Source organism: Desmodus rotundus, chromosome 10 (genome assembly GCF_022682495.2).
Source record: "Desmodus rotundus isolate HL8 chromosome 10, HLdesRot8A.1, whole genome shotgun sequence".
NCBI classification, from domain to species: Eukaryota; Metazoa; Chordata; class Mammalia; order Chiroptera; family Phyllostomidae; genus Desmodus; species Desmodus rotundus.
Window position 1 is genome coordinate 56,019,008 of NC_071396.1, and position 13,550 is coordinate 56,032,557.

At 39.4% G+C, this 13,550-nt stretch overlaps 1 protein-coding gene across 2 annotated transcripts in view; it reads right to left on the bottom strand.

The window, feature by feature from the left end:
• Positions 1 to 7,303: 7,303 nt before the first annotated feature.
• The window catches only part of LARS1 (leucyl-tRNA synthetase 1), a 58,499-nt gene continuing 52,252 nt past the window's right edge, over positions 7,304 to 13,550 (bottom strand). For both annotated transcript variants that reach the window (XM_024575106.3, XM_045183903.2), the window contains 2 exons: positions 11,944 to 12,076; positions 7,304 to 7,690 (listed from right to left, as the gene is read on the bottom strand). In XM_024575106.3, the coding sequence (XP_024430874.1) occupies positions 7,485 to 7,690; positions 11,944 to 12,076 (339 nt within the window). In that variant the 3' untranslated portion in view covers positions 7,304 to 7,484. The remainder of the gene's footprint in view (positions 7,691 to 11,943; positions 12,077 to 13,550) is intronic.

Genomic DNA, 13,550 nt, shown 5'->3' on the forward strand with positions numbered 1-13,550 from the left:
AGTGATAGGTTTTCTTGTCCCTCGGGCTATCCCTTTGCCTTTGACAGTAAGCTGATTGATCCCAAATGGAGCTTCAACGCAAAATGAAACAGTTCTTCTAAAGAATGTTGCCTTGATATTCTAGAACCTGAGATCATAGCAGTGCAAATGACAGGCATCTTATTTCTTTAACAGGTGCACACTTGTTCATCTCACTAATCTGAAGGGAGATACTGTTGTAGGTATAGTGTAAGTTTTTTTTTTTTTTAACTTACTTTTGGGGAAAAAGCCCTTTGCTTTGAGAGATAGCTTGAGTATAAGCATTTATCAAGCAAAGTGCTACTGGACCTTTCCTCAGGGGACTCAAAAGGCTACCGATTTCTGCCATGTGGCATAGCTGAGAAGCAACAGGGCCTTCTCACCCCAGGACTGCTGGTCCAGGTCAGCAGGATGAGTCCCACAACCTGGAAACAGGGATAGAAAGGTCTTTCAGCCCAGGTAGTGTACTGGAACCCCATCATGAAACATGGTCTTCTAGTTTGAACTATTGTGGGGGAGTTTTGCCCATAGAGCCCCCTGTCTGCTGCAGATAAGAATAAGTCTACCAAGACATGAACTGCTTGGGGAGGAAGGTGGCTGATTTCTCAGAGGAGAAGGGCCTTGAGCCTATTCTTCAATGGAGCTTTTATTGGGTTCAGTTTGCATAGGAATACAGGTAAAGCTCATCAATCATTGTCAGGCAGGAAGGATCAAACAATAGATAACATTCAAGGAACTCTGAGGGCTTATTCTGAGTCAGGATCAGATAGCTAAAGTGCCATAAAACTTTGGGGAACAAACTCATTTCAGGCTTGGACCCTTATCATTTAAATTGAGGGTATTAGCAAAGCAGGTTTCACAGGATTTCATGCATTCTTTCTTAGGCCTATTGCCCTGGGGAACCCACCCTTTCCAGAACAGGGCTGCACCCACCTCCAGCATTGTTTCAGGCTTCAGTCAGGCAGGGGAAGTAAGGCAGCCAAGAGATTAGGAGACTTCTTACAGACAAAATGAAGACTCGGCTATGTCAAAGCTGAGGGGCGAGGGTCTATCACCCCCGTTTTCTATAGCCCCCCAAGTCCTTCCCTGAGGTCCCCTTCATGACCATGCCTATCTTAGGTCATCCCTCCTTTGAGGAATCTTACCCATCATTGGCTAATCGGTCAGGCTCAGGGCCAAGCAGGGTGAAGTAAAGGGGGCAGACGTGGCACCCCTGTCAGGGAGATAAGCTTTGTCTTCTTAGTGGCTTATGGTCCCAGGGTCTCTCACTCAGCCTTAGTCATGGGGGGTTACAACTTCTGAAACCAGGCAGGGTGGTTCCCAACAAACTATGCTAGGTTGTCCTAAGCCTCTAGTACTTTTTAGAACTTCTAGAAACCTCTACTCCTGGACTTCACTGATCATACCAGGGAAGTGGTGTGCCCGTGGCTTTCCTACCCAGCCCCAAGGGAATCCAATGAACAGAAGCAGGGATGAAGGTGGTTGCCTGCCCACTGCTCTCAGTCTTCAGGGTCTCAAGAGGCTGGGGAATATGTCTCTAGGGCATGACTTATGGAGGTGTGAACCCCCAAAACACTTGGAAAATACCTAGAGACCCAAAAAAGTAGACAAATTGCACATTGAAGGGAGGGGTCTGCAGTCATAATTCAATGCTATATTAAAGGGACAACAGGAGAAAACTGCCAACTGTTACTATACAGTCTTGCATTCAGACTCATGGAGAATGATGGCTTAGGGTTCTGAACTACCTGAGCAGGGTTGTCAACAAAAACAATACGATTCCTCCCAAGTCAAGGTTCTTCAGACATTGCTTCATAATCACCTTCACTCACTGGGCTCTGGAGAACTCTTGCCGTCTTCTTAACCATAACAATGTGTCCTACGTGAAGGATGCCGTGTTTCCTCAGCTTTCACTCTGGCCCAAGTGCTTAACAGTGTTCAAGACATAATAAGCACTCAACAGTGTGTCACGAATAATGTGGTATACAGGAAAATTCAAGTTTATAAGAACAAAAATTAAGAGGTAATTACTTGCTTGGCAAAAAAGATTTACAATAAGATTCCTTTGAAAAGTGAACAATCATTGTACATGTCAGCTGATTCCCACATTTTACCATTTCATTTGTACCCAACTTTTCTAATCAAACATCTGTTGTATGAAGTGACTAATCCACATACCACACAGCTCCTTCACCTAAATATAAAATTTAAAAAAGAAAAAAAAATGCTTTATAGAAGGATGACAACTATTTATGAAAAAGAAATTATAGTGTTAGAAAGTGACCATTTTGCATAGCCCCCAACATAACTTCTTCAGAAAAGGATCTTCAAGGGGTACCAAAACCGTAAAGTTAAAAAATTGAGAACAGAACCTTCCCAAGGTGCCAGATTTCTAGTTGCAAAAGAAATAATGTATCTTACCTCTGGAAATACTTTAAAATGTATCTTTACCATGGAAAGATCTGAAAGTGTTGTTTTAAAGTATCTTTACAACAAAAAGTTTGAAGTGATTGAAAAATATATCTTTATAATGGAAAGTTCTGGAAGTGATCAAAATGTATCTCTAAAGTAGAAAACTTGGAAATTATCAAATTTAGTAACACTACGAGTGGGACAAACTGATATTATACAGCTCTTGATATGATACAATAGAAAACAGTGTTTAATCTAAATTTCAGTTTCTAGACTACACTGTCCCATAGAAATATAATGCCAGCCTTATATGCAACTCTAAATTTTCTAGTTTTAAAAAAGTAAACAGAAATGGTTGAAATTTATTTTAATATAGTTAATCCAAACTACTTAAAATATTATTTCAACCTGTAATCAATATAAGCAAAAATTATTATTCAGATATTTTGTATTCTTTGTCATATGAAGTCTTTGAAACTGGAAGTCTCTACACTTGTACAGAACACCTCAATTCAGACCAGCCACATTTCCAGTGTTCTACAGACATGTGCTTAGTGGCTTCATCATTGGATGGCGCAGCTCAAGACCCAAGTCCAATATAAGGAAAAGAAGGAGTAGAACAAACGTCCACCTACTCCTCCCGAGTGAAAGTACAGTACGTTCTCCTTTGTCACATTCCTGAAGCTCTTAGGAAGAAGGATCATGTCTTATGCTGTTGCTTTGTGTTTGTCTGTTTTTTGTGTATGTGGGTTTCCCCCACCTTACAACCAATTAAGCTCTAGGCATAGGGGCAGGCAACTAGAAACCTTGATTGATGCCACAAGTCTTTGTTGGCATCTGAATATTTTCTAATACAGATGTGAAGTTATGTTCAAAGACATTAAGGAGAGAAAACAGTTTAACAAAGTATCCACTAACATTGAAACCTAACAGAGCCAGGCACATAGATATCTACTAAGTACTACCACAAACTACAGAAGGCATGAAGGCACCTGTCATCTCAATCCCACTTCAAAAATTTTCAGTGATTCTCCAGACAATTAAATCAATGTTGAATTTCATCCTGGAATCCAAGAATTTTTATAAGGTCCCATGTACTTACCTGTTTCTACTTTTCCTCCCATTCCTCCAAGATAAACATCCCGTCCCTGGCATCAACTCCCCAACTATCCATGCATTTGTTTTTCCAAACCTAGTTCTGAAAGCTAGGGATGTGGCCCCACTCCCTCAGTGGCTACTCCAACCCTACTCATCCTTCACGTCCCACCTCATCTGTGAAGCCTCATCTGACTCAGGCCCATAGACACTGCTCCCTCCTCTGACCTAATGGCCCTAACAAGGCTGGCCTTGGCCAAACACATTCCTGTGTTCCGTGTCTACCTTCCCTGGTATGCGCTGCAGTGGACTAAAAAGGCAGACAGAGGCCAGGGCTCCAATTCAGCTCTGCCACTGGGGGATAGGGTTTGGGGCAGGCTACTTTCCATCCCTAGGCCTATTGTTTTTTTAAGTGGCCTCTTTGCTATTCTCCCAGCACACCAGCTACATGCCCTTTCTTCACAGCCTTTTATCTGCTGAACCTACAAGCCTACTTTTAGAACTTTACCCCGAAGATACACCTCCACAAATATAAAACCACATGTATTCACAAGGTTTCTCACTACGCAGTTCTACACAGATCCTATAAAATATCAAAACTTAGAAGCAACCTAAATGCCCATCCATAGAAGACTGGTTGAATAAATTATGAAACACCTTTATAATTATATTACATAAGGGGGGAGAAGAGGATGGACAGAAGGGAAGGAAGGGAAGAAAAGAGGGGAAGAGAGAAACATCTCTAGGATCTAAAGTGGGAAAATATCCAGGCCATGTTGTGAACTTAACAAAGCAAGGTGTAAATGTACATAACATGCTACATGCTACTTTTTGGATGAGAAAGGAGACATTAAAGTACATGTAAATATTGGCTTTATTTTCAGAAAAAGAAACATGGGAAAGAGAATTCAGAAACTAATGAAAGTGGCTAGCTATATGGGGTGGGAATGTCATGCAAGAGTAAAAATTCCCTGAATGAATACAGTTTGACTTTTAAAACCATGTATTTTACGTGTTCAAAAAATAAAAGGAAAAAAGCCAACTAAAAAGTTGAATGAGAAAGGACTAAAACCTCAAATAGAGAATTCATTCAAGTAATATTTGAAAAAAATGTACTGACTTTGTTTTAAAGACACAAAAAGCTGCAAAAATTTATATATATGTGTGTGTCTGTGTGTGTGTGTGTATATATATATATACACACATATATACACACTTAATAGGTTTGTTGTTAATAGTAGTATTGATTGGTAACTCTGAAATTATTAACAAAACAAATGAGTAAATATATTGAGGTTCTTGGGAACCAGAGTTCTCACTGTGTGAGAAGATACAAATATTTAAGGGGAGAAGGCAAGAAAGAATTGTGATACTAGATAAATATTATGATTTACACTATATTGAAGTCTGTGTGGAAGAAGACCAGCCATTGTTAATATAACAAGAGTGGTTTGTGTAACATCGATGTAACCTGGCAGCCAAGGAGAGTGGACTGGAATGAACAAAAACTATCTGAACTAGAATGAAAAATAAGTCAATCTATGCTTACAAGAGATTTTAATCTTAGGACACCTCTAAACAATGAGTAAACTGAGAAAACAGTACGATACAGATTTGACAAGTCAGTCTGTAACTATGACCTAATTCACATCTCTAGAACTCCACAATTGCAGAACAAACATTCTTTTCAAACTCACATGGAACATGTATAGAAACTGGGTCATATACTGGCCATAAGCTTGTCTTATGGGGGGAGGCAGAAGGCAGGCTTCTGAGGTGCTGACATTGTACTACTTGCTATTCTTTGACTGGCTGGTGGGTATATAGATTTCTGCTTTGTTGATAAATTCTGTCTTGCTGTTGTTCATGTTTTGTGTGTATTTTACATGTGTTATGTGTATACTATATATTTCTTGTTCACTTTTTGTGTGGTGCATTTTACTTCACATCTTAAAAATGCGCATTAAAGTCCTTTAGGAAGGAATGAATCTCCTATCAATACGATAAGCCCAGCGCAGCCTGTTTCTCCCTCAGCATTTCAACTAATTGCTGTTTTTTCAGTTGAACACCAGATGAAGAAACGGCTTATGCTTAGAGGCTTCCTTGTACAAAACCTACATGCCGTTAAACACAAAAAGCTTCTTCAGCCCAGCAAGACACTCACTCTAAGAGAGACACTGGAGAAGTGAGGCTCAGGGAACTGAGCAGCCATGAATCCCAACTCACATGTAATCCAACGCAGCATAGGTTCACGGGCTCATTTCATAAAACAGGCACAATCACCCACAATATTAAAGTTGTTTTCCTCTCTCTTTTTTTCTCCAGGCACACAGTTTAATTGGCCTCAGTTAAACATAAGTAGGCTTGTATTTAGGAACCAGGAAAGAGGAATTTGGGGAATTGGGGGAATAAGTAAGGTTATGCAGATTGAGGGAGCAGCAAAACAATGAATGTAAAAGAAGGCATACACAAAGCAGCTGCCCCAAAGGCACCTATATAAATGACACGATCATAGCCTATAGTAATACTAAGTCAATACACCCTGGTTGGTTGGTTGTTTTATTATTATTATTATTCACTAACATTTACTGAAGGCTCATCATCATCATCAGTAGAATTACAGAAAGCTTACCACTTGCCAGGCACTATACTATATACATGATTTTTCTAGATGGTTTCATCTCACCATCTCCCAATAAGCCTAGAAAAGTAGGCACATTATTAGTTCTTTTTTATAGGTGGAGAAAATGGGCTGAGTAAGGGGCCATGATCACCCAAGTAGTAAATGGAAGAAATGGAATCCAACCAGCTGGCCTGACCTCAGCACCTGTAATCTAACCTCCTACACTGTAGTGCCTGCCCCGAACAGTTCAGGGGTGATTTGCACTTGATGATCTCCAAGAGCTCTTTCGACTCTATGTGCTAATGATCTGCTTTGATGAATCTATGACAAAGCATTCAACTAGGCCCAGAAATCTCAAGTTGTACCAAGCAAAACAAACAAGCTCAACAAAATTTCTTTACATGATCTGAAAGTTAGAATTCAGGCTCCTTACGGTTATTAGAATTGGTCCTCCCCCATATTGAATCCTTCAAGCAATGGACAAGTTTTTCTCCTCTGCCAGTCAACACCTAACATTGTTTCCTCATTATAAAGACAGATGGCACAGATAACATACACAGACCTTCCAGCAAGAATAAAAAAAAAAATTGCAATATCTGCAATACAGTTGGCATGGTCTTTAAATACAATTGGACTCAAGACAAATTTGATAAGGGCAGTCTTCTGCGTGGAAAAAAGTCCCGTCTTTTTTAAATGCCTAAATTTAGTGTAGATGAAATAAACTGCTTACTACCTATTAATATTAGCCTTGGAAAACATACTGGTGGTTAACTGAATATATCAAAGCTAAAAAAATCTTATAATTACAAGACTGTTTTTGTTCTTCATACAAATTACTTAGTGATCAGTCAGGTCAAAATATTCTCATTTGTTCTTTTAAATAGTCATGAGAGTTCTTTTGTTTTAAACCAAAACTAGCTGTTCAATGTACTGTTTTTCTCTTTAAAGGAGAAATGACGCTAACTCCATAATGGATATAAAAAGCTGTTAGACACCACTTAGCCTTCAGGAGTAGTATAAAGTACACCTCACAGAAGCATAGGGACACTTTTGTGTTAATGTGAAAGGCTGGAAGCTGCTGGGAATTAGCAATAATGTTCTTAAATTTAAAAAAAAAAAAAAAGTATGACAAACTGTTTCTCTTGGAGGCTCTAAGGAAAAAAAATTTATTAGGTCCAGGAATCCAAGATAACTTGGTATAATTATGATTACATGCAGAATTGAATGGTTAGAAATGAAATCTATATAGGTCCAGCCTAAGGTTCTCGTCGTCAGTCTGTAGGCACCAAACAGTAGCATCTCCAGAAAGCAGGAAAAATCTCCAGTTTGCAAGAGTCTAACAAACCAGATAGACCACTGTATCACCAATATCTTCCCAGAGCCCATTTTCCATAAGATAAACTTTCTTGCTCATGAGGTCTATGTGGAAAACAGCATGCTCAGAAACGGGGGTCTTCCCAATTTGCTCCTTTCCCAGGACAGGAATTCGGCGAGGCCCCAACAGTGGGTCATCAAATCTCATCAGTTTCACCTTGGAAAGATCTATAGCAAAAAAAGATGACTGATATGAGCATTTAATTATTGACTCAAACCCATGCCCTGACTCTGATTAATTCATGTCTTAAACACAATGATCATTACATCTAAAATATATTTTCATCAGATTATGAAACAGGACCCAATCTCAGAAAGCAAAGCTAAACCTAACAAACCATCCTCTATCAGCTTTCACCCAGATCAACGATTGTCAGGGACCCTGTGTAACACATGCCCTGGAATTATAAACCAAGGGGAAGGGTTGAGTCTAATTTCGAGCAGTATCCTGTATGGTCTCTCAAACCACTTTTTATATGCTTCAATTAATCATTTTCCAGAATACCAGAAAATATAAAACACTTCTCTTCCTTGTCTTGCTTCCTGGAATATATTAAAACTGTAAGAGTTGCTGGGGTTTTTTGGAAGACACTTTTGGCAAAAATGAATTACTACTCTAATACATAGCATGACGAGTTTCTTGTTTTGCTCAAAGGATGAAAGTGTTTGCATTAACAGGCTGATGAGAGACCAGGAGAGAAGGGGAAGGGCAGGGGCAAAGGACACAGATTTCAGAAGTTTAAGCTTTTGGAAGAGTTCCAACCCTCCCCTGCTTGAGATTTTCCTGATCTGCTCTTGTGCAAGCTGATAAGATGGCTCCTGGCAAAGAAAGCACTTGTCCCTTGATCAAATTTATGATCCAACAAGCCTGCCAACAATTGAGCCTGAAAAAAAGTTTATTTATTTCAGCAATTCTGAAACCTTCCAACTCCAAATGGTTTTATTTTATATAGGGGAAAAACATGATAAATAACTACAAATGGTGATTCTAAGTGTAGCCTGGCTAGTTATGTTTAACCTGAGCCACAGAAACAGAAGATATTTTCCGAATTACTTCCCACCCCTTTCTAAAGTAGATCACTGGGTGGTCTGTGAGCTCCACTCCCAGTTATGTTGCTTTGAGAGTATGAAGCTTAGCAAGAGAGGGATGAGAGATAAAAGGAGACACAAAAGCAGCTGGCGGCTGTGCCAGGAGTACAAGTTATCCACACATTCTCTTCTCCTTAGGAAACAAAGACGGAAGGACTACAAGTTTAGAGGTGGGATCTTGGGGCTTATAGAGCAATTACCTGCAACTACCATGAAGACAAACCCTGCCTGAGAATCTCTACAGAGTCCGTCTCTGCAGAGGCCATAAAATCTATTCCCAGATACAGCACAAGCCCTCAGAGTTAAAACAGGAAAGGAGCAGATACAGCCTGCATGACAGTGCTGGTCTCATTTGGGGTAAAAATACGATTCATTTTAACAGTTTTGCAATTCAACGTGCTCACCAGTGATACCAAATTATTTTGCCATGGAAGCAGTGACAAGTTCTGCCAGCAGATTTTATGCACAAGACCGTTTACTGCAGATCTGCCTGTGTGTGTGTGTGTCTCCCTCTAAAACCGACCTCCCTCATCATTCCAAGCAATTCTGAATCAAACTATTTCAAAGAAGCCTTAACACTCAATCAGGCTTCTAAGTGACAAAACACATTTGCTTTGATGTTTCACCACGTAGTTTATTACTGCCAATAAATCTTGGAGCTTTCTTAGTGGTCTGTCTTTTCTTATCCCAGACCTCACTGAAAATGCTGAAATCTGAGTCTGCAACTACACAAGATTTAAGGTCCTTAGAAAAGAGATGAGAGTAACTGAAAGTCACCAGGGATTGATAATGTGAAATGGAGCCTTTCACGAACTCCAAGTTATTAGTTCATATGTGGCTGGGGTTGTGAGTGATTTCAAGTCATTATCATCAAATAGTTGCTCAGTGGTCTTTGTGGAGCAAAATTAGGGTTTTAGACCAATTACTCCTGCACTTGGACCACAATCACCCCCAATACAATGGGCACTAATTGGACGACTTGCTGGTCACTGTGACAGACAGACAGGGAGACCTGTTACTGCACTTCGCTCCTTTGCCATCTCACATCCTCCAGTCCCTTAGACATCAAAGCATGCTGCTGGCTTCTGGCAAAGTCTCATGATTAGAGCTCTTCTGTAGGTACTTGGAAGAATATTAATTTCAAACTCCCCTAACATTTCTATCTATTTTCTAAAATCCAAATTGTTCTTTGTGGTGACGAGTTCTTCCTATCATAAAATTTTCTCATGATTCATATATGTAATATAAAACAACCAAATAAAGCCACAAAATGGCTTCCTATATATTCATATTTCAAAACTGTCTGCCTTCTGTGGCCTATAGCTCTAAGGATGGCGCTCACACTCTACAGTCCCTGGTTTACAGAGGGAACAGGATCGATGCCTGTAACAACACGGCTGGACCCTGAAGACATTTTCCTAAGTGAAATAAGCCAGACACAAAAGGACAAACATTGCATGGTTCTACATAAAGGCAGAAAGTAGGAAAGTGGTCACCAGGGACTAGAGGGAGGCAGAATGATGGAGAGTTATTATTTAGTGGGTACAGGGTCTCAGCTTAAGGTGATGGGAAAGTCCTGGCAGTGGACAGTGTGATGGCTACACAACAATGGGACTGTATTTAATGGCACTGAAGCATATACTTAAAAATGACTACAATGGTCAATTTTGTTGTGCATATTTTACCACCATTTTAAAATAATGTCAAAAAACAACAAAATCTCTAGCCCTGATATGTTGCTGACACAGAGTGAAACAAGTATGATCACCCCCCTGCCCCACCACACATCCTGTCCTCTCACCCTCACGGGTATCATTTTCACGCCCCGTCTAAACAATACAGGGCACTAATAACACCCCTGTTTTTATTACAAAATCATAAGCATGTAATTCTGTAACATAACAATATCAGACTCACCATATGACATTTTAGGTGAAATGTTCAAATTAAAACTATAAGTTATTACACCCATATTATTACCCCACCAACCACACTCAACCAGGCCTTACTTCTGCCGGACCCTGGATTTCCTCCATAAATTCAGCCTTGATCACCACAGTTGGAAATAATCTCACCCTTTGCCTCACTGGCCATCAATTTTATCTATAGCTCTCTTAATGGCACTCAGCAGTTTCTCCTTAGAGTAGGATTATGTATGTCAATAGTTTAGTCCCCTATTCCTGCACTAGATGCAATGTCCTAATGAATAGCACTTTTTGGGCTCCCCAAACCCCCTAGTGCATACATAGGAGTCTCTACAAACACACTTAACTCTACACACACTACACATGATAGTCGATTAAGAAGTGCCCACAGAAAGTGAATGAATGACTTTAAAAGAACAAAAAATAACATGGTACAATGAATTCCAAAGGGCTATTTTAAATCTTCTATCTTAATGGCATGCTGTTACCCCGAACAGAGTTCCATAAATTAGGTCAGTCTGGGACTTACAAATCTTTTCAGAAGAAGTTTATAGTAACGGAATGTGGCCCAATCAACTCTTGATTGCCATCAAGAAGAGAGATAATGCAAAATAAGGAATCTCAACATAAATTTGTCTTCATAACTGGGAAGAAAAATAATACAGAGACACACTAACCCCCTTCACAACACGCTCAGCCTAGGACATGGGTGAGTGATTAAAAAAAAACCCTATAAACTACTATATTAAATATAATCATAGATTTTGACTTAATCCTGACAAGAAATTAGATTTACATATTTTACTTCCAGGCACATTGTTTAGAAGAATGACCTTTGGAGTCAGATGGATCTGAGTTTGAATTTCAGCTCAAGGATTTATAGCTGAATGAACTCTGCATGTTATATAGCCTTTCTGACCTCCACTGTATCATCTGTAAAAGGGGAGTAATAACACCCTCTATGTTACAGTGTCACAAAATGATCAGATGGCTAATGCATGGCACTCACTGATGTTTACTGTTTCTCTTCCTCCCCCAAGAACAAACCCAACTGGGCAAGTTAGTTTAGAATATTAAGAGTATGTGGTCCTTAATTCTGAAAATCTCTGAGAGAAAAAGAAATTGCTTGTTACAATTTAAAGGTAGATGGGGTCTTAGAAAAATATCTAATCCAGCGTCCTCACTTTACTAAAGGGGAGATCAATTTAGAGTTTAAGTGACATGGCCAAATCACCAAGAAACCTAGTCACAATGTCCCAAAGAGAATATAGGTTTTCTGATGCTGGGTCCAATACTCTTCCCACAACATTACACAGCTATCCCTAAGCAAGTCAGCTACTTTTCTTTCTCGGCTTAGAATTCATCAAATCCACAAGCTACTTCCAAATGTGCAGGGAAACCATTTACCTTTGATTCCTCGGTCCATTTTCATTAAACGCCTGATTATAGAATTGCAGGTATCTCCTTGCCTGATTTCAATTTTGGTTGAAAAGTGACCATTGGATGGCTGGGGATTCACTATGAAAACTGACACACCGGGCTGGGAAAACAATAGAGAAAATAATTGTTATAGGAAATCAAACCTGAATACTCTGAATGAAGAGGACTCTCTGCTACATTTTTAATGTCCAATGAAAGACTTAATTCTGGTATTCTAAAATCATGACAGCGGGACACTCAAACATGAGAGAAAAAATGTACAAAGCTCATGCTTACAACCAAATGACAACTGATAAACCAAATGATAAAATGACAACTACAAATATCAATATGATGATGGATAACAATAATGTTTTCACTTCTACAGCTACCCTCATTAACTGAATTTCTACTCTGTAGCAGGCACTGTCCTAAGCATTATTATTTCTATATCCTGAAAGGTAGTTCTTTAAGACCTCTTTTCACATTTTCAAAACTGAGAACTGGGAAGATTAACAAGGTAGGCCAAGGTCATAAAACCAGAAAGTGAGAGCCAGAATTAAACCAGTTCTATCTCATACCACCTCCCACATTCTGTAGGCTTTGTAGTAAAAAATCCTGCTCGTTATCTAAGATATCTAAGTCCGCTGCTTATCAAGAAAAGGACATTTTGTGGACTCTCACAAATGCAGTCTGCCAGAGGTGGACAAACGCTGCCATTTGGAATAAATAGAATCTTCCAAAACTCCAAAAGCTATTTATCTTCACTAATAGTAGCCAAATAATAAGGGGGAAAATCAATTCCAGCATAACTTAAGATAATCCATCTATCTCATTTATGCCAGCAACCAAAATATCTTTTTAATTTTTATTGTTTTTCAATTATAGTTGTCTGCATTTTCTCCCCATCCCTCCACCCCACCCCAGCCAAACCCCCCTCCCTCCGCCAGCTCCACCCTCCCCCTTGGTTTCGTCCATGGATTCTTTATAGTAGTTCCTGAAAACGCTTCTCCCCACTATCCCTCCCCCCCGCCCCCGGCTATTGTTAGATTGTTCTTAACTTCAATGTCTCTGGTTATATTTTGTTTCCTTTTTTCTTCTGTTGATTATATCCCAGTTAAAGGTGAGATCATAGGGTATTTGTCCCTCAGCACCTGGCTTATTTCACTTAGCATAATGCTCTCCAGTTCCATCCATGCTGTTGCAAAGGGTACAAGCTCCTTCTTTCTCTCTGCTGCGTAGAATTCCATTGTGTAAATGTACCATAGTTTTTTGATCCACTCATTTGCTGATGGGCACTTAGGTTGCTTCCAGTACTTAGCTATTGTAAATTGTGCTGCTATGAACATTGGGGTGCATAGGTTCTTTTGGATTGGTGTTTCAGGGTTCTTAGGGTATAATCCCAGCAGTGGAATTGCTGGGTCAAAGGATAGTTCCATTTTTAGTTTTCTAGAAACCAAAGTATCTTGAAAAACATTCTCAAACCAAGACTCATCTGAAGAATGAAAGTGCCTTTTCACTTTTTTAAAAAATCTCACATTTCAATTTCTACTGTATTTTTAAAAATTAAAACCAGGTTTTGAAAATCATATTTT